Raw genomic sequence first — 21,815 nt, forward strand, 5'->3', positions numbered from 1 at the left:
ATCATATTAAAACTAATCTTTCCCATGTATAATCTCCCTTTCTAGAAATGCATTTCATAACAAGACCTTAAGATTATCCCATCCATTCAATTCCAGTGAAATAAAAACTGAAGTTAAATTAATTCCTTTTATATCATTGGTCTTACATACCCTTTTCATTCTTCTAATAGTTCTTAAAACAATTGAGAGAAAAATTAAAATACTGATACCTGACACATAAAGGTATTGCTAGTATAACTCTTCAAACATACCACTTGTGTACCTGATTTTCTTTTTTTCACTTCTGCTCCCCCAAATATCAATGTATTTTGCTGTCAAGAAGCAGGAAAGGCAGTGCATTTGGGCTGAAAAAGATTATGGAGTAAGCTTAGAAGCAGTTGTTACATTTTCTGTGCAATATATATTAGTCTTGAGGAGACTGATTTAATGGGATTCATTACCTGCTGTTTTAAACATGTTTCTAGTAAAGACTGTGGCACAAAGAGCATTGTCTTTCTTTCAAAGGCATTTGTTCTGTATTTTGTGTTATGAAGCTCTAAAGTTTAAAGCTGCATAGTTTCTTCCTAAAGTAACTCAAATTGTGCCAAGAAAAGAATTTCTGAGGCTGGAAAAAAATATAGAGGAAAAATTCTCTCCCTTGTCACATAAAAGGCTTTGAAATCTTACATACACATTGTTACTTCTTTCTTTCTTAGAAACTTTTTCTGATAAAAGAATATATTTGAGACTTGATAAACTGATTTGTGTGAATACATGGATTATCAGAGACAGCCCATTTGGCCTCGTTGTGGCTTGCACAGTTGATCGGCAAGCACTGGGAAATGCAGTCTCTGGGCTTTCTGTAACTGGGTGTTGGCCAAACACGGGTTTGTGCTGCTGTCTTAACTACACTGGTTCCAAAACTGCTTTCTGAAACTGCTGTCATCCTCAGCCATTCTCTCTTTCTGGGAAAAGCTTGACTTGGAAGCTTTTTCTGTCCTACTCAGAAGATCTATTGGAAGAAAAAAGGAAAAGGGATAAGGAGTTTTTGATTCTCAGTCTCTTCATACAACAAACTAAGACTTTGTAAAAAAGGGGAGAGTATCGAACTTGTGAATCTGTGTCAGTAATGTTTTAATATATGGGGATTCCTCCAACAGTTTATTTAAATAGGAATAAAAAGTATACATTTCTAAAAGTAGATTTGAATTTGCCTTAAAATAAGAGTATGCAAAAAAGAAGTTTACAAAAATTTATATTTCCTTTGCCCGATCAGTAACATGAGATTACAGAAATGTTGCTAAAACTAAGTTTGTTACTCTTTTCTCATGTTTGGATTAGCAAGACTTAATTTGATTCAGTGGCTATAATGGCCCACCAAAACTTACTTGAAGCTTCTAATTTTTTTTTTCTGTCCTCACAGAAGAATGCATTGAAAAATACATGTGAGGCAGTCAGTTCCATTCATATTAATTACATTTAGGTAAGGAAGAGGAGGCTAGATTTGATAGAATTCTGGTTGTATAAGGAGTGTCAGGCTTACCTGCTGCTTCTTGGCAATGCTAGTTTCAATTTAGCCATGATACATGAGAATTACTAATTAGCAGTAGCATGGTGAAATTGCAAGTTCAGGTTTGCACAGAGAATTTCTGTAACATGATGATCTTTCTGATACAGAATGGTAATATTAGGCACTTTATTTGTTCCCAATATAGGAGGTTACAAATTTTGGATCTGTAGACAAGTTCTGTAGAGAGGTAGTAAATTAATTTCTTAACATTTTTCAGGAATGGACTAAGACTAATATTTAAATAATAGATATTTTCTAACTAATTGGTAGCTGACTTTAAACTATTCAATCATCTTTATTATTAAAACTACCTTTTTAAGCAGGTGGAGACTACTGGAACTGTTAAAAGACCATTGAATAGTTTATGCAGTTCTAGATTACTGACATTGAAGCAGCATGGGATTAGATAGGATTTGTGCCTTGTTCTTAAAATGGTGTCTTTTTTTTAATGCATCGAACAACATACAGTGAAAATAGCCAGCTAGACAGATGTATGTGATAGAAGCAAAGTCAATTGTTACAAGATGGTGCTTCCATCTTCTGTATTCTACATAATGATATTTTAAGTGAGGTTTAATATAGTAAGTGTCCGTTTAACTAGAATAACCTGTTCAAAAATGCTGTGGTCTGAGCTCTGTATAAAACTGATCTTGAACCCAGTTCCATATGTGAAATGTTCTGAATTTATGTATGTCATGAAATTCAGATGGACAGCCTAGAAAACAGTTCATTTTACTTCAACAGATTAAGCTGAGAAATAGGAACCTAAACTAATATTATAAATAAGTAGCAATGATTGCATTTTGGAAAAGTAAGCAAACATTCTGTGTTTAAAATGTTCTTAAAGTTGTATGTCCAAGTTGTAGACCAGGTAACAAATACAGGGGTTTAGTTCACAAGAATGCATTAAAGTGTGGTTTCATTGAAATAACCATGTAAATAAAACTTACATGTATCAATACAGCAGTGTAGTGAATATTTTGTTAGTTGTTTTCCTTTCTAATCTTGAAATCATTCATTATGTGAGTTAGCAAATTCATCTCCTCAACAATGAGATGGGGTTTTGGGCTGCAGTGATGGGCCCAGCTGCCTGGTGCAGTCCTTTGCTTCCACTCGGTGATAAGTCCTTCATTATTTCAGCTTGGCATATGTGTTTGAAATGCAGCTTATTTGTGAAGCTATAAAGGAAAAAAGCAAAAGAATGCAAAAGCAGAATTACATAACCTAGAATTTACTATTTTTGGAAGTTTTCCTCCCCAGATGTTGACACTGGTGAGCTTCTCTCTCCTGGTAGGCCTTCAACCTGACTTCTGTTTATGAAATAATTGCAAGAAAAAAACCCTATCCTTTGTCTCTCTTGCTAAATAGGAAAATAGGATAAATTCAGACAGGGAGAAAGACTGTCACCACAGAATCAAGCAAGTTTGAGATAATGTCTCACAATTTCATTTGTTATTGTCGATAAATAGAGCATTCTGATTTGCAAATAATGCTGTTGCAAATGTTTCTATAGCAATGTATATAAACATGATATGACAGTGACGATCATGTTTATGATATGACAGTTTCACAGGTCCTGTGAAATTCTTGCTGTTAGACAAATGAATGTTAGCCTTGATAGAGCAAAAAGAAGTATAGCAAAGTAAGTTAAACTCCAGGCTGAGCTGTGGCAGCTCCCAGACTGCAATTTAAAGATGCCTTTTTCCTGATTCTTTGCCTGTTTTACCAGCATGCATTGCTAGAAGGGTGGAATTTTTATAGTTCCAAGAAACATTAGATGTAGTTGTAGGTGTTCAGTATAACAGAATAAATATATTAAAACTGGACACTTTGAAGACAAGAAGCATAGAGGCTCCAACAAGGTTTTTGTGTTTAGTGTTTTGTTTAGCCTGCTCAAAGATTCTGTTGAAGTTAGAGAAGACAGCATTTCTGGGTGGAATTCATCTGCCCTTCTCCAGGAGCCTGTAGCTTTTCAGTGCTTCCAAATTCAACAGCAAAATGTTCTTACCTAATCTGTAGGTGTTCTGATACCATCCATTCTTACAATAATAAAATCTGGGACGACAAATAGTTCATAGCTATATAAAAATCTTTTTTTTTTCCACAATGCCTGTAAATAATAAGGCTGAAGAAAATTTCCTAAATTATCTTAATCTTGCTATTTTGAAGTTTTAGCTTTCAGAGTTTGCAATGTGTATATTTTAAAATTATTTTTTAGCAGAAAATTACTATGTTGGTTTCTTAAAGGAGAAGAGGAAAACCTAAACCCTATTATTTACAGATTTACAACAAAAATATTTTTTATTTAACCCCAAAGGTGTCCCTTGGGACTCTGAACTACTTAAAGAAATTTCTAGTCTTGCTGCTAAGCTCATGGGTTTTCCAGCAGTAGAGGACCAAGCAGAGTATGATAAGAATTGCTAGACAGCCTTAATATATAGCTTGCTGATTTGGTTTTCTTGCTTTTCCCCCCCTGGGGCTTCTTTTTCTTGCAAGCCATCTGCATATGTATGACCCTTTAAAAATGTGTGAGTTCTACATGCCCATTGCTTCCAGACTGGGTTCTTCTTTATGCCTCTACAAGCATTCCCATTTCCTTCAAAAGATTTAGATGTTTAAGTTACAGTATTCGCATATATAAATAAAATGTTCTTCAAATTAAAAGCAAGCAAGTAAATTTGAATAGCAAGATAGATGGCAATGCAGTTTTTTGCACATTCAACCACATTTTTTTCAAACACAGCAGTTATTGTAAGTGTCTCTCTAGGTCAATGTGCACTACTGGTATATTTGCAGCTTCCTGTAAAAAGAAAAAGTCTCCTTTAATAAAAAGGAATTTTCAGTGAATGGACTCTTCAGCTATGTATTTTAAACCATTCATTTAAGTACTGAAGTATAACGTACCACTGGTGTAGTAAAATGCAATTCTTGAAAAATTCTAATGTCATGATATAAGGTTTACGTGTAATTTTTTTTTCTGTCTAAAATGCTGAAAATTTTATCTATAATAGTCTTTAATTTTGTTGAATCTGTATATAAGCAACTGCTCTAATGTTACTGGACCTACTGAAAAATATTACATACCAGGGTTATATGAAATACACCAAGATGCAGTCATAAATCAGTTAATAAAATCTGTATGCCTTATTTCTTTACTGACATGATTTTTCTTAAATTGCTTCAGTAGAGAAGCATGAAGTTGTAGAAATGCCACTCTGTTAAGCAATGTGCATAGTGCAGTTATTCACAGTCGCTGTGAAAGAGGAGACTAAAGCAGTCAGCACTATTTCTGGGTGTCATGAAACAAAAAGTGGCTTTATCCTATTGGAGCTGATCCCAAAGTACACTGCAGATCTTATGACCAGAGAATTAAGGTTAAGAAGTCTGTTCTTGTCAGCTTTAACTTGGGTCAAGGGTATTGTTGGTTAATGTGCTTGGAGTTAAATATTAGCTCTTTATTTCCCTTAGGCAAATTCTAAGCTTGATTTTTCATTATTTTTTCTGGCATAATAGCTAAAACCTCTGCATTTGTTTTGTTCTTTGGTTTTTGTTTTCTCTTAAGGTCGCTTGAATTATCCACATCCGGGGACTGACAATCTTCTGATGTTAAATGGTAAGTTCTAATCTTATAACAGTTTCTAATTATCTCTAGCTTAGTTTAAATCTGACATGTTGGTATAAAATTATACTGTGCTATTCTGTTACTGAATTACTTGCCTGTGGTCTTCAACACTGATGGGACTGTTGCCATTTCTTGGAGTTGAATGGCAAGAGCTAATCTTGCAACAGACTTTCATTATATCTAGCTTATTGGAAATCTGAAATGCTCATAATGATGCACTATTCTGTTTTGTTCTCAAGCAATCCAGGGATATGTTTTCCAAAGAGCTGTAGGAAATCTATTATACTGAAACAGGAATTAGAAAAATAAGAAGGCCAGAAACACATGTTTTTCTATATTGGGTAAATAAAGAGTGAACTAGACACTTTGCATTACACTCATGTGAAATAACATTTTATTTTTGCTGGGGTTTTTGAAAGTGGCTTTTGTCAAGCACGTGTCTACCCATGAAATATGCTGAAGTTAGAGTTCATGTTCTTGTTCCTCTCCCAGTAGGTCAGACTTCATGAACATCTGCTACTCAGTGAAGGCATGAACTTTAGCCTTTGTTCAAAGCTAAAGAAGGAAGCACAGCTTGGTAATCCATCTAAGTCAATAATAAATCAGGGCTTTTGCACATAAGTGTTTTCTGCATTGGGAAAAACTAGAGCTGTGGTGCCACAGCTTGTCTAGGTTAGAAGACATGGAAGCTGATGTACACAAAGTACACATTTTGTCATTCACTTGATGAGTCTAAGGGTTAACAGTAAAGATCTCTTAAAAAATATGGCCCGAACACATTCGTTGCTGTTTGAAATTATATGGAGGGTTGGTTTTTTTGTTGTTAGGTTTTGGTGTTTTTTTTTAATTGCCTTACCCATTCTGCACAGTCATTTACACTTGTGCAAATGGATAAAAAATGCAAGCAAATACCTATTTTCCCTGCATAACACTGAGCAAATGTTTAAAATTGTTTAAAATTTTAAGGAAACTAAGATTTGCCTTTATGCCCGGTAAAGGGAAATACTGTACAATGGCCATTTGAAGAAGTAGATCCTTTGGTATTGAATAGGTAACTTTAAGATAATGGACTATCTTGAAAAGAAAAAACAGGTACTTAACTATAGAAATAAAATCAGTGTTTAGACAACACTGTATTGATTCCTCTGCGCTGAATATCAATGTGCTTGATGTCACAACATCTACAACATTTTACTTTCTGTGTTTAACTGCAGCTTTAAGACCTGTTCTCCAAACTGGTTTGTTCAGGTGGTATATGTGCAATTGGCATTATCTGCTGCTGTACAAGGAAGTGTTAGATGGGAAGGTATGAAGAGAAACTGAAGTATTTCAGTGAGGTGGCTGTAAGAGATTAATACTTTAATTTGTTTAATTTTACTTAGAATGGTGAACTTCTCTTTTTAGAGTTTTGCATGCTAAAAAAGCACATGGGAACTGTTGTTACTCTATTGAATATCTAGGAAAGAAGGGGTTTTTTGTTATCATGAGCACTGGAGAGATACAGTGGTACCAGTCTATCCTAAAATCTTACCACAAAGCTAGAACATGCACTGAAAAGTATCTTGCTTTTAATGCTTGTGTGGTTTCTCTTGTACTTAGAGAGGTAGCACTTAGTATGACTGCTGTCCTCTTTAAAAGATGCAATATTATTTTCAGCCTTCAGTAAGTGAGATAAAAATAACAGTTTAAGTATCTAAAAGGTGCTGCAACACATAATTTTTTAAATTATGCCTTTTAGAATTGAGTTTAGAGCCTTGTTGTGTCTCTAGCACAAAGCTGGAGTCTGATGTAGCTGTTGGTGCAGGCCAGGGCAGTCAGGAATGCTCTTCAGAGCCCCTGCAGGTTGGCATGTCTGAACTGCAGCTTCTTGCAGCTCAGGAACAGAAGCACTGGAAACAGCTTTTGAGGAGCTCCAGCTGCTCAGACTCTGTGCAACCTTTCTTTCTTAGCAAGAATTGAGGGACTTCCTCCAAATGTGCCATAAGGAGAATTATGGTTTGAACACCTGGTGATGAACTTGTAAACCTCAATTTCCTTCTCCACTTAAATGGGTTCAAGCCAACATTTCCCTCTGTCCCTGTAACTGGTGCCTTGGGGGGAGTTTTGGGAAAAGAATAGTTGGTAATTCAAAGGCTCCACATTTGTCCCTTTATTTCTCAGTAAGTACTGTGGTAGCTATAAGGAGGAGCAGGAATACCAGACCTTCATGAAAGCAAATCACAAATATGTTTAAACACCCTCTCCCCATTTATGCGGGCACTAATAATTAACAGTGACCCTCTCTGGATTTTAGTGAGATTATTTTAGTGAACTGGTGCCTCTGGATTCCAGAAAGGTTCTAACATGACCCAGGCTGGAATTTTGCAGCCCTTTTACAGCTAAGCACTTCTAGATAGAACTTTTTTGATGGTGGTTTTTCCTCTTTGTAAATGATAGATTTTTTCCATCTCATTTAAAATGTACTTACTGAACTGTACCTAATATTAATATTTACAGTTTTCATTATTTAAATTAATGACATGAACTAAAGGAAACCTGATTTATGTGTTTTAATAAATAATGTATAATTATGTATCTGTTTCAGCTTAAGCTGTAAAAAAAAGTAATGCATTTTTAATGACTGTTATCTCTCAAAAGTCAAAAAAAGATACTTTGGAATGGGTATACCTGACTGCAGCTTTCTCAGCTTAGAGAGAACATTTTTGAAACAAGTAATAATGCAAGAGTCAAGTTTTTTGGGATGTAGAGTGTTTTTTCCCCATTATGGGGTTTGCCCCACTTTCTCTTGTTTTAAAGCATTGAATTTTTTGAGTTGCTGTTGAAACATAATTCACCATTTCATTCGTTTAGCAAGGGCGTATTAGACTTGTTACAGATACTATAACTGGTTGTGCTTCTAAAGAAAGCACTTCAATCAGAAATTACTGAATTACTTCAATCAGAAATTACTAAACTTCCAATACAGGAATTGCTAAATGAACTTCTTATAAGTGTCTTAGTCTTATAAGTGTCCCAGCTTGAATGGTTGTAATGATGTCTTTCAGCCTTAAAATCTATGAAGGTGTTATTTCTAAAGAAATTTAAATGGAATTTGGACACCCAAATCCAATAGAATGAAATGGGAATTAGGCATCTACCTCCTTTAGTCTAGACTCTTGGGATATTATTGCTGTATATTATTGCTGTATATTATTGCTGTAACTGTTTATGGATTTCTTTAAATTACAGTTATTAATGAAAAGGGCTTCATCATGTCTCTGTCACCATTTGATCGTTATGTCATAATGTTAGTGACAAATCATATTTTATCTTTGTAGGAAGTTTGCCTGATAGTTTTTCCTGATACACAACATAGTGTTTTTAATTCAGCTTCATCATTCAGCTGAGTTCTTGCAATGTGTGTATATTTGATCTCTGGTTGTGTATATGAAATATGTGTCTGAATAAAACGAAACCATACATTTGGTATCTTTGTGGTAGCATTGCTCACATAATGTTCAATTCTATTGTCTTCAGGTTAGATAAACATGCACAGCAAACGTATTTACTTATGTTTTAAATATGTGACCTGATTTATGTTGCAGAAAGGGAGATTTTAATTTTTCTGATGGGTGTAAGCTGTATTAGCATGCAACTTCAGCGATATAGAAAAAGAAGGTTTTAGCTATAATCTTTGTTGTATATGCAGCATTCTTAATTTTGGAAGTTTCCAGTATTACTGGATTTAATTTTATTGGGCATCATTATACTTCTTGTATGTGTTGCCTAATTGATATTTTCTATAATGAAAGTGTCTTTCATGCATTCTCACTCATTTGAAATCTTTCCAAGTTACTGGCTAATTAAAATATCCAGCTTTATAAAATAAAAGGCAAATTTCTGTATGACTTGGTATTTGGACAAGTTAAGGAAAACAGTTTAATCTCTCCTTTTTTGTTGCTGTAAATCAGTTATTTGCCTGCAGTGTCTGGCCTTTTCCAAAAGAGCTGTCTTCCCTGCAATTATTTATGTATAACATGTGCACTGATTATGTGTATGTTAAATACATCTGTATAGTCTTGATGTATAGGTAAACCTGTAATTAACTATATTTATACAGCTGTCATGCCCTGTAAGCATGGCTGCTCTGTAAGGTGTAAAACATTATATGCATATTATTTTAATAAATACAGAAAATCTGCATTTTTCTAGATGCAAAGTAGCACTATGTCCCTGCCCACACTAGTTTGCACTCTAAATGAGCAAGACATGAATTTTAGGGAGGAAGGTTTGCCATACAAGCAAAGTAAATTATATGACAGCATCAGGTACAGTTTTTCTCCCATTTTCCCTGATTTTGTTGTTTCACTGAAGCAAGAAATACACAGATAACTTTGCTACGTTGTTGCAATTTCGATATATATAAAACATTGCACCATCTACTGTTCTAACTGCATTGGGGTTTTTTTTAACATTTTAGTAACTCTTTTGTTTTTCCTTAAAATTACTGTTTCCTTTTTTTGAATGCACAAAGAAAAAATTTCAGTTGTTCTGTAACAACATATTCTTCTGCATATCAACTTGTCTTAACTATGAAAATGTAAGAAAATAGTTGAGCTGGTTTGGTGGGCTGAAGGGGATGGAAGAAAAGAAAAGCATTATCCTGACACTTGTGCCGAAAAGTGAATATTAATATGCCTCACTGTATTATCCTTTGAGAGGGAACACGGCACTGCAGACATTGCTGTGGATGGGCTGCACTTGAATTTTCCCTGCTTACTCTAGTTTTATTTGTGGATGGAATTTATTTTTTAAAAAAAGCATGTGGGGGCTAGGCAAGGGCTTGGTGATGCTGCTGCTAATGCTACGTGGGAGTCACTTTGGCCAGGAGTCAGAGAAGATTTGTGCATGCTGCAGCACTGCCACAGAACTGCGTCTTCTGAGGGCCTGCCTTCAGGGAGAAAATGTGTCTGAAGCTCAGCGTCAGAATCCCCAGCACCTAGTGAGAGAGCTGGTCACACAGAAGAATACACAGCTTTGTGGATTCTGTTTTGATGTTGGAAATATGAATTAAAGTGTTTATACTTGTTTAGGTACCCAGGTCTCTTTCAGAAAGTGGATTTTTTTTCTCTTTTGGCTTTCCAGTACAAGTTTTAAGGATATGAAAACCTTTAAGCAAAAACTATTCTCTTCAATAATAATTATTTCAGGTGAGAGAGAATAAATCTGAAAGCAAGTTCAGTGCAAATTGGATAGAAGTATCAGGACTGTTGTGTAAAAATAACTTTTCTAAGGGAGCAAAAACAAGAAAGATTTTTTTTCAAACTTCCATAAGCAATCCACTGTATTTCTAGTTGGAAGGGAGGGATCAAGATAACAAAGGGAAAAAATACTATATTTAATAAAATTTTTGAAAACCCCTAATCAAATAGGCGGTACCAGTATATAAGTATTTCATAATATGAGAATGGAACAATGAATGACATTTATGAATCAGTGATTTTGAGTCAGTATGTATTTCAGTGGCCCAGAACAGTTGCTTTTAGGAAAAGTGTATGTATAGAGGCCTCGTAAAATAAAAACAATAATGCCAAGACACAGCTGTCTCTTCCTAAATGTTGCTATGATCTTATGGTTAATAGTAACATCTATTTGGATACTTAATGCCACTGTGTAATGATTAAAGTAATTTTTCTCTGCTACTGAGTCTGTTAAACAGGAATAGAAAATACTCTGTGGAAATGTAACTAAGAAATTGCACAAAGCTTAATAGTTTCTGTATTAGTAATCTGTCTATTTTTAGTTTTTAGCCTTCAGGCAGAGAAGCAATCAGTATGGTCTGCTGAACTGTAGCTGCAAGCATGATCTCTTTAAGAATCTTGCAAAACTCAAAAGTTAGGAAAATCTTGGATTTACTTGCAGTCTGTGCGAAATTGTTGCTTTGCCTTTGTGCAGTGTTTTTGATACAATGCTATTTCTTGTGACTTGTGCCCTGATTTCGTTTGCTAGTACAAGGCAGCTTTTGTTTCAAACAAAACCTTGCGGTTAATTTTCTGCTAGGTCTTTTCATGAAAAAGGAAGGTCACGGCTTACAGCATTTGCATTGTCACTGCAAAGGACTGTACAAACTGTTCCATGTGGACCAGGATGTGTCTGTGATTAATTTAACACTTGCTACATGCTTTTTACAGTAGTGTTTTCCATTTTACAGTTTCGATACCATATGTGTGTTATTTAGGCGCTTGTGTAAGATAAAAATCACATCTTGAGGATGAATTGCTAAGTTCCCATAATTAATTTGTCCATAATTAACATGAAGTGAAGATCAAGTTTAAAGATGTTGAAATATATGAAAGAATTTTACTTACAGCTGGAGTTAACATCAATTTAGTAGTAAAATAGTATGGTATTTATATGTGATTTTAATGCATTCTCATCTACAATTACCAGTACCAAGTACAGATGCAGATTTTTACTTACTACTTACCCACATGGTTCTTTGTATCTTAAATATTTTAGTCTGTGGGCATGATACAGTTATTTGACATTTTACAATTTGTCCTTTGTTTGCATGCAGCGAGGAGTTATGGGCGAAGACGAGGTAATTCACTTCTGTTTGTTACAGTTCAATTAATTCTGATCTGTTACTGATCATTATGATTAATTAATCCAGATTATTGATTGTAATTGCTTATCTGCATGTTATCTTAGTTTGGGGAGGATGGAGGGTGTGAGGGAAGGAGTACAGTCTGGATTGTTATGATCATTGTTCTTTTAGAGTCTGAATTGAAAATCCTTTAATCAGTTAAAAACTGCAGTTCTAATCATGGTTTAGTTCATGCTAATGGGTACTGCTTGCAGTCATTACCCCCTTTAAAAGTATACAGTTTGCTAGTTGTCCTTCTAACTCCTTTTGCTTCTGTAGAAGCAGTAGTGTGCAGAGTAAAAGCAAAAAGCCTTTCTAAACTTAGCAAGAAATCTAGTAGACTGCTCTTAGAAGTAGTAAACACGTTTTCATAGTATAAGCCAATATATGTGCACTAACCTTGAAAAGCTCTACTGTTTTAACTGTGCTAGGATGTGATGTGAAGTTCTTATAAAGAGCATGTAAAACATGCAAGAACAAAGTACCAAGATCTTTGGTAGCTTCTGGTACTCACCACATACACGGGTTCATGTGTCTGTCTTGGTCTCTGCATTGGTTCATAACCTAGTGCTTGGTAGCCATAATCTGTAGAGGGCTGATGTTGTAGATCTTGGCCAGTGGATGTAACAGTTAGTACAATCATTCTGACAATTCCTGCCAGATTCTGCTTATTTTTTTACTGTTAAAAAACAAAAAAGTGTTTAGAAGGGCTAATCCTTTTTATTCATAGTCATCAAGAGAAATGTGAAAGCCTGTTGAAATGGAAAAGCAAATTACCTTTTTGCTTTCTTTATCTGAGAGACATTTAGAAGTGAAGAGGATGGAGAAGAAAGTAATAGGAATCCCATAGACTATATTACTCTGAAAGTGTTTATCTATTGTCCTTGATGTCACCTTAGCTCTCACAGGAGCTCCAGTGCTTTTGGCAAACCTTTATCCACATTAAAGTTAAACTGAGCTCTCTGGTATCGCTTCAGAACATGTTCTGCTGGTTTTATTTGTAAAGAACAATTCTCATTGTTCTTAGATTTTAACATGGGTCTGTGGGTACAAATAAGTTATTCTGAGAGTTATTCTAAGACTGTTTTCCCCATGATATACTTGTCTACATTATAAGTTTTATTGTCTAAGAAGCACTTCTTATAAACCAAGCTAAATTACAATAATATTAGATTTAAGATATTGAGAATAACTCTCCTCTATTAGTGGAATGTTTTAAAATTTCCACTTTCAGTTACCTGCAGGTTCCTGCAATATGAGTCTTATTTCTTCCATCATGCACTACCTCCTGTCACTGTCATTATGGTAACAGCTCCATCTTCTCCATCATTCACTTTAGTAATTCAGAAATTCATTGCATCCAACTTTCTTGGTTGCGCAACCAAATCTTACCACTTGTTCATATACATCTTAAAGATTTGATCATTCTTACTTGTTTTCATAACTAAATTCATATCTATAGTATGCAGCTGCTACAGTCATAAATTCAGTCTTGCTCCTCTCATGCCTAAATAGTTGATATACAAGAGGAATCTTCTTGCCTGCTTCATCCAGCTATGTTGGCTATGTATCTCCATTGCTCGCTCACCTTTCTGTCCCATTGAGAGCCAGCTGCATGCTTCCACTTCCTCACTTCCCACAACTCTGCTGATCTGTTGCAGACCTGTTGATTGTGTCCTTACAAGACCAAGCATCTCTTGCTCCCCCCTAGTCATTCTCAAACATACCTATCACCAATTCTAATGGAAAGGAGGAGCCTGCTGTAGCTTTCTGCATTTGCTTCACTCCTCTTCATTGGATTTCTGCTGAAGACACAGATATGCCACCATAAAAATGATGCAGTTAACATTCTTTGTTACTTGATACAGTGCTGCAGTCCTGCTTTTAATTTTGTGCTCCTCATGATAATTTATGGTATTTGGTTGTTTTATATCATCCTGTTTTATATCGTCCTGTGCTTTCATTCAGGTTTTTTTTATTGAGATACCACATCAGTGTCAATAGGCATTACTGTAACATAAGTCATTGGTCAATATTTGCTGTTTTCCACCCTTGTCTTTTAAACATCTGGTTCTGAAGTGGTCTTCTGGAAATTAAGGGCTTTCATACTGCTGTCACCCCAGCTGGTCAGCACTGGATCTGCTGGTATTCCTGCCAGGCTTTACTGCTAATGTTCTCCTGAGCTGGAGAATTAAAGTCTGCAGTATTGCTCACAGCCAAGGTACTGTGGACTCAGCTGTCAGGGACCTACTGATCCTGACTATGGGTTTTCAGTGGGTGAATCTGGAAGAACTTGTCTGTTTAAAATTAAAAACTAGCTTGCTTCCCAGAAGCGTGCTAGGTTGTTTTTTGATTTGGCTTTCTTGCTTCTTCTGGGGAAGCAGTTGATTTAATTAATGATTATTTTTTAAATAAGTGGCAAACAGGGAAAATGGCATTTCAGAAGAAATAGTGATGTGGATCATTTGCTTTGCTTCACGGAGTCTTTCTTTTGGGGCTTTTTGCAATTAAAAGACTGAGTTCTGAATTTGAAACTATCATTAATCTTTATGTTGCTGACTAAAGCAATAAAAGATAGAATATGCCAAGATAAATATCCTGGCCTTCTGAATTTTTTTTTTGTTCAGAGTTCTACAAAATTTGTAAATATGAAATGGGGAAGAAATATGTGGGACAGAATTACCATATTTTCACTTCCCTCTGCGCTCCAAGTGTCTGTTTGGGTCAGATTGCATTTGCAAAGTCATCCTGTAAATTTCTCAGATTTTGCACTTGCTTTTCAGGGTAACAGTAAACTCACTGGAGTTTACTACATGTTAGGAACTGCCACAAGGCTTCCCTCCAAAACTGTAGTAAATTGAGAGTGAGAAGAATAAATCAGCATTGTGACTCATTTTTCAAGTGTTACATTTTACACATTTACTAAAATTCTCTTTTGCTTTCTTAGAAATTGAGTATATTCTTATGTTAGCAGTATCCAATACCTTTAGAAATACGTGTTTGAAACTTGTGATAGGGATGTTGGTTTCCCTATTCAATTAAAATTTAGGGAGTTTAGACACACTGTCTAAATTCAGGTGGAGGAAATTACAAGTTCAAATTGAAGCTAAACCAAAGGCAGACTAACAAAGCTCACTTAAGCAATCTGTAATATTTTCTTTTCATAAATAAGACCCTTTACTTAAAACAAAATTACCACTTATCTACTGGATGCAGCAGAGCAACTACCATATAATGTAATATGAAGTATACACTTAGAGTGATGTCAGCTTGCTATCTTGAAATTCCATTTTGAAGTTTAACACATTTTTTCATTCCTCTAATTTTTCTTTAAACTAATATCAACATTTCTAATATCTTGGTGTTTTCATTTTGACTCTCCAGACTGCTATTCCCCATTCCCTAAAATTACAAAACCACGTACTGCCACAAAATTATTTTAATGTACATTATTATCTTTTCTTTTTAAGGCCGTTCTTCCCTCTTCCCAATAGATGATGGCTTGCTGGATGATGGGCACAGTGATCAAGTTGGAGTCCTGAATTCCCCCACCTGCTATTCAGCTCATCAGAACGGAGAGCGAATCGAGCGTTTCTCTCGGAAGGTGTTCGTTGGAGGGCTTCCACCGGATATTGATGAAGGTGAGCTGCCTGGAAACCAAGCACCCTATGTTGGGAGGGAGAAACAAAAACAGGTCATGAAAAACCTGACTTGAGTAGTAAAAATAAGACAGTCAGCTGAAAAATAATGTTGTGCAAAAGGCTGTAACTATTTGTTCTTTATGTAAGTTGATGGGTGTGTTGAGCTTTGTATCATCTTTTTTGGTTTTGGGGTGTTGCAGTTGTTTCCGATTCTGCACTTGCAGATTAGAGTTGCATGTAATGCCTAGAGTGTGTGCTTCTGCTTATCTTGCATATTCCTTTCAAGTACATCTTAGCCCTCCTCTATCTGTGGCTGCTATATTCTGTAGTCATGGGAAATTTCCATTTGTAAATGAATTTCATATTCTATTTTACTATTACCTGAAGATCTCAGCAGTGATATAGAAAGATTCATGTTATTCCCGATGAGAAATAGAACCTTAGGCAGAGCAAGGTCAAGTGGCAGAGCACTCTTGATGCATTGAACAGAGACTGTACTACAGAAACTCAGATTGTTAGCCAGCTGAAATTTCTTTGTACACTAGTGGTGATTTGAAGTAATTGTGCTGTTTAATATGAGGTTTCTCCTGTGCAGATAAATGTAAATTGCATGTTAACTTTCTAGTGTAAGTGGAAGTTCTGTTAGGAGGTTCATGGTAATCCTAGAATAACATGCAAACCAAATAAGCTGACTGCGTTTAATTAACTTTCAGACATGGAAAGGCCAGATTTTGGTTCCATTTTCATTGAAATGCCCTCCTATAATCTACTAAGGGATTTATTTTGATGTGCTTCAGCACAGTTGCCTATAACACTAATGCTAAACAAAACCACATGGAAATACATTTTATTTCTCTCCTCCCTGTTTATATGATGATGGCAGGATATGACTGAAAGAAATTAATCATAGTTGTGTTTGAGTTGCTGCTTTTATATAGTTCAGAGTATTTTTAACCCTTGGCCAAGACTTTTCCAGTCACTGACATGTAGGTGTGGCTGGGATAGGAACAACTCAAAGTTGTGCAAGGGGCATGGTAGATCGTGCAGCAAAGCTGTTGATGGTTGCTGGGAGCACCTCTAAATAGACAATTTCAAATTTCTGTCTCTGATACATGCATAGTGTCTGCTATAGAGCAGATATCCTGTATATATTTCTTATATGTAGGAAATTGCTAGTATGTTAATTGTGGTGTTACTTGGTATATAAATATCTACTTTAAAAGCTCTGAACTGTACATCACTAAACAGTAAATTTATTTGATTTTATTCAAACCAGATTGTGATTTGAATTTAGGGAAGTTCCACACAAGTTTACACAAATGGCTTTAGCTGCCCATATGCTTCTGAAATGCTGCTGGTTTTAAGCAATAAAAACCAAATGTAAGATTAAAAATCACCAGAAATACATTGTATAAATATTAACACTCTGGAAGATGGATCTATTTAAGTCTTTTGTTTATGAAAATTGTAAATTTTGTTTTGTTTTTCGTCTGATGAAATGTCAACCTTTCCTAGAAGCAAAGGTCTTTGCTTAATAGTATTTTTCATTGAGTTATGTAATTTCCTTTAATTGCAATTATTTTACATGTTTTTAGATGAAATTACTGCCAGCTTCAGACGATTTGGGCCCTTGGTAGTAGACTGGCCTCACAAAGCAGAGAGCAAGTCCTATTTTCCACCAAAAGGTAAGAGAGTTAGAAGGTTTTGACCTGTTACTGAGTGCCAGTCTTGCTCTTGGTAACACTCTCATCTTTTTCCAAAGGGTATAATGTAGAGTCCCTGTGAACACTTAAATCTGTTGGTTCAGTGCAGGTCCAGGTGTGGCTCCTTTACATACTCAGTCTAAAACGTGTTATTTTGTTACTGAGCTGATCAGGTCAACACTCTGTAGGTTGCATGCATCACTGATCATCACTTCTGTATTTGTATTTCTGTCTAGTTTCCAAAACTGAAATTTGATCAAATTTTTTAAGACAAAATCTTAGATAAATATTTTCCTAGGAGGTTAAAGGCAGGATGCAGAAGGATGTGTTTGCTTAAGTGGTCAAGATAATCAAATATGCATCTTTCACTTTTAGGATGTGAACTTCCTGTTGAAGCTCTAATCTTTTTGTTAAATTGTTAAATATTGATTTTTTTTTTCTTTTAAATTATTTCTAGTGTTGCTGTTAGATTATATTTTTACTATTACTTACAAAGTGTTGGAAAAACCATTCTGTAGATCAAGTAGTTAAGTCACTGCGATATCTCTGTATATGTACAGTCATGTATTGTTACATATAAAATAAATGCAGATGTGTGATCCAGACATGAAAGCAAAGCAGAAATTATTGATTTTGTAGAGAATGCAGAAATTCATTCCTTCTGTGGAAGTGACAAATGTAGGTATAGTTCTTTTGTAAACTGATTATTTATCTGTGCATCTATGCTGGGGAAAAGACAGGATTATTATCCCCAATGGGCCCTCTAAAGAGTGGGAAATGGAATTGAAGGCATTTGAATAGCATTTATGAATGCTACATGGAAATTTTAAGACAAAAAAAGAGACTTTGGCTTTCTTGATTGTCAGCCCAGCCCACAAAGCTACTGTCAAGTTAAATTTGATTATCTTAGACTGCATCTCTCTTCATAAATTACCAAGAGAAATTCCCAAGGAACTCTTTGAAGAAGATGCATCTCGCAGAGTCTGTGATGAATATATAGAAGACAGAAGATGTAATATATTCCTACCTGAAAGGAATGGATTCTGGCATTTGTTTCCAAGGAGATAGTCCTGTCTCAGCATCTGAACATCTTAAGGATGTATTTTCAGACTTCCTTATTTGATAATGCTTTTTCATATAGTTGGGTTGTTTATAATTACTGCAGTAAGAAAAAAATCCAAACTGTGTTGTAAGTAGAGCTTCTTAAAGGCAGAGAAAATATAAATAGAAGAACTTCAGTGTATTGATCTAATTAATTCAGGAAACACTTGCAACCTAAATGCTAAGTTGATTTCCCATAGTTAACTGATCCTTACTTGAAAAATAAAAGCATTTAGTGTTCTATCTTAACATTTCAGCCGAACTTTTAGTTTGCTGAATTATTCAGTATTTTTTGTATGTAGCCTAACACATTTACAATACAGTGTCAATTTCTCTTTGTAAATACTCTGGAAACATACAACTGCTGAGTGTTACTGTGTACATATCTCTTTTAGTCAAAGCAATACATATGACCCATAATTATTTTGTAGAAGAATTTCATTAAAAATTGTCTCTCATTGGTATTACTTGTGTGAACAGACAAGAACCATTTATACATACATTAATAAGATGTCTGAAATGGCTAAGGATAGGCAAAAAAAAGTTTTGAGATCAGTCAGTGATTGCCAGTTGAGAAATACATACTATATTAGTTCAGAGAATTAATGTTTTTTATTTTCTAAATTGTCACTCTGCATGAAATTAATTCGGTGTCTATATTTTTCTTTGTTCAGTTTCATTAGAGATTTGCTATAGTATTGCTTTCCAAAGACATCTCAGAATTAGGCCATTCTGGACTAATTCATGTAAGTCTTCTCTGTGGTGAAGAGATGAAGCCTGTTTTGTTTTGGGTTGCTTTTTTTTTGCCTTTTTTTTTTTTTTCTTTGTTACTGTTCAGTTTTCCAGTCTGTGCTTCCTTCCAAGCTCTCTGCTTACAGAAGGTCCTGAGGGAAGGCCAAGTTCATAATAAGTGTTTCCTTGCTGAAAGAAATTCAGAAAGTGTCTTGATCCATCAAGGCTGGCTGCCTCCTGAGAAACACCAACTGCTTGTTCTTAACTAATTACATTTTGTGGTGGTTCACCACAAAATTAGATCGAAACATAACAGGAATTTTTACAACTTTACACTGATCTTACAAGGAAGCTCTGTTCTGAAAAAAACCTCAGTTCAGCTCAAAGTACAAAGTCTGTAAGAGTGATCTGCCAACTGTGATGCAGAATTCCTTCCTTTCTGACTTGCCACTGTTTATCATAACTCATGTTATTACGTAGTTGGCACATACACTTATTTGTGAAACAATACACATGTCCAAAGTAACTTGCTGGGTTGAGGACTCCTCCTTCTGATAATGAAGCTCACAAAGAAATGGTGCCATAAAGATATGGAAATTCAAAAAATGCCTTCCAAAATACATCCAGTTGTTTGTGACCTCTGTACTATTTATAGGCTGTCTCAGAGGATAATCTGATTTAAACAGGACAGTCTCCCCAGTCTTATTCTAACTGGGTGTTTCTGCTGCCTTGTGTGACAACAGTTGTGCAGTAACTTCTTTCTTCAAGGTTCCCACTTGCTAACTCAGAGCTGACTAGCTGAAAAACTCAAGTTGGAAATGTTCTGCTTCTAGTTTCAGAAGCAAAACCCCAGGTCCATACAAATTCTGTTGAACTTGTTACCTGCTACTTTGATCACACTGGATAGGATCAAACTCAGGATTCAGGCAAGTAACTGTAGGAATCTTCATATGTGATTAATGTCTAAGCTTCCTTTAATCAATGTGAATCTGGCCAGTACAGCCAGTGAAGTATGGAGGACAATTCAGGTCACTGTAACATGAACACATTGAGTTTGATTCATTTACCAGACTGAGGGTATCTAAAAGACTGGATACATGGGTCTCACAAATATAGTGCAGCACCACATTTTTTCACCTTACATGTGTTTTGGAGTTTATTCTCCATCAAAGATGACTAAAGGAAAAGCTGAAAGATGGGTTATGTAGATCCATTGTCTGTATTAACCTGCAGCTTGGACTGGTTCTTTCTGATATAAGTTGAGGTGCAGCAGTTTCTAGGAAAGAATTGCACTGCACTGAGGCCATTTAGTGCCCTCAGACTGTGGAGGGTGTGTCAGGACAACCAGCCCCAACCCAAAATACCACTGCAGTCACTGGCATGGCACTACATGGGCAGTGCCATGCTGGGTTGCACTGATTTTCTTGACTCCTCCTCTAAGCCATTAGTGGCAGGAATTAGCTGAAAGTTGATAAAACTCTCTGATTTCTACACAGAATATGCATAACAAGAAGCATGTTTTCTCCCTCTGGTAACTTTCCTATTACTTTGAAATAAATAATTCTTTTCCTTGCTAACAAAATCATTTTAGCATGAATCTAGTCCAGAATGCTTTGCTTTTGATTTGTTCTCTAAATAATTAATACCAAAATAAAATCTTTAATGAATACCATGAAAAATTTTAATCTGGTAGGACTCTTCAATCATCTCAGCTTTTCAAACTTAGCTAATGTGCTTTCTGTTCCAGTGCTCACCAGTCCATCTCTTTAGTGAGCATTGTAAATCATTGAAGGTCTAGAGCTGTGTACTACTCCTTCAGAGGGGAGAAGTGCAGCTGAGTTCATGACACAAGGCTTTCTGAGGCTTTGAACTAAGTGGGGTAAAAAAAGACATGAGTACATGTTTTTTAGATGAGGTTGAGAAGGCAGTATTAATGTATGTTTTTTCTATTGCTTTCCTTTCCATGTCAGGAGTGGTAGTATGAAGTGACCCTGAGATTAGCTCAGTTGTTTAGAGCATGGTGCTAATAAAAATGCAGGTTGTGGGTTCAGTCTCTGTATGGGTTATTCATTTAAGAGATGGACTCAGAGAACTTTGTGTCCCATCCAACTCAGAATATTCTGTGAAATCTGCAATAATCTTTATCAATTCTTGAGTTCTTATATATCTTTAATTTTCTATATTTTTGCAAGTTGCTGCAGTTAAGCATGTTGATAGCTACAGACATAGATTATATGGAGGCACTTAGCAACCTTGTATATCTGGAACCACATGGCAGTACCTTTGAACTCCATTAGGAGAAGAACTGATGAAAAATCAGTATCTGGAGAATCTTTGTATCTCTGATTCCTTTTACAGTATCATATGCAATTAACCCTCCCTTTGATTAATCAAGTTTTTGCACTCTCATCATTCTTGTACTGGGCTCTCCATTCAAACTGGAATGTGTGTGTGTTCTTTTGACCAAGTAAGGACACTCACATGGAGCTTATCTCACCCATGGCAGTTGGCACATGCCTTCATTCACTGAGTTTAGCATGGTTAATATGTGGTTTTTAAATTCTGTGATAAATACTGTAATATATTCCCAATTAAAACAAATTTGGAATCTAAATTATTGCTGATTAAACTTAAGTTAAACAGGTTGTCATTAAAAAATTACAGTTCAGCAGTGAAGAATAGACTTTACAGGAAAATGCTTCAGCCCAAGTCCAGAGATTCCTTATGACATATTTGTTATGAAACTAAATAAGATAAAAATAAAAATATAGAATACATAAAATCTTGTCATGTGTCCCATTTATGTTGCTATGATGGGACTGTGGTATCAGGGGTAAGAAAT

The 21,815-nt window shown here is 35.4% G+C and overlaps 1 protein-coding gene across 3 annotated transcripts in view; it reads left to right on the top strand.

Annotated features, from left to right (window-relative positions):
* The window catches only part of CPEB2 (cytoplasmic polyadenylation element binding protein 2), a 51,442-nt gene that overhangs the window by 17,712 nt on the left and 11,915 nt on the right, over window positions 1-21,815 (top strand). The window contains exons 4-7 of one of the 3 annotated variants that reach the window (XM_058803515.1): window positions 5,112-5,162; window positions 11,728-11,751; window positions 15,267-15,437; window positions 17,033-17,122. In XM_058803515.1, coding sequence (XP_058659498.1) covers window positions 5,112-5,162; window positions 11,728-11,751; window positions 15,267-15,437; window positions 17,033-17,122 — 336 coding nt within the window. The remainder of the gene's footprint in view (window positions 1-5,111; window positions 5,163-11,727; window positions 11,752-15,266; window positions 15,438-17,032; window positions 17,123-21,815) is intronic. The other 2 variants (XM_058803516.1, XM_058803517.1) reach the window with 2 other exon arrangements.

Source organism: Ammospiza caudacuta, chromosome 4 (assembly GCF_027887145.1).
Source record: "Ammospiza caudacuta isolate bAmmCau1 chromosome 4, bAmmCau1.pri, whole genome shotgun sequence".
Classification (NCBI taxonomy): domain Eukaryota; kingdom Metazoa; phylum Chordata; class Aves; order Passeriformes; family Passerellidae; genus Ammospiza; species Ammospiza caudacuta.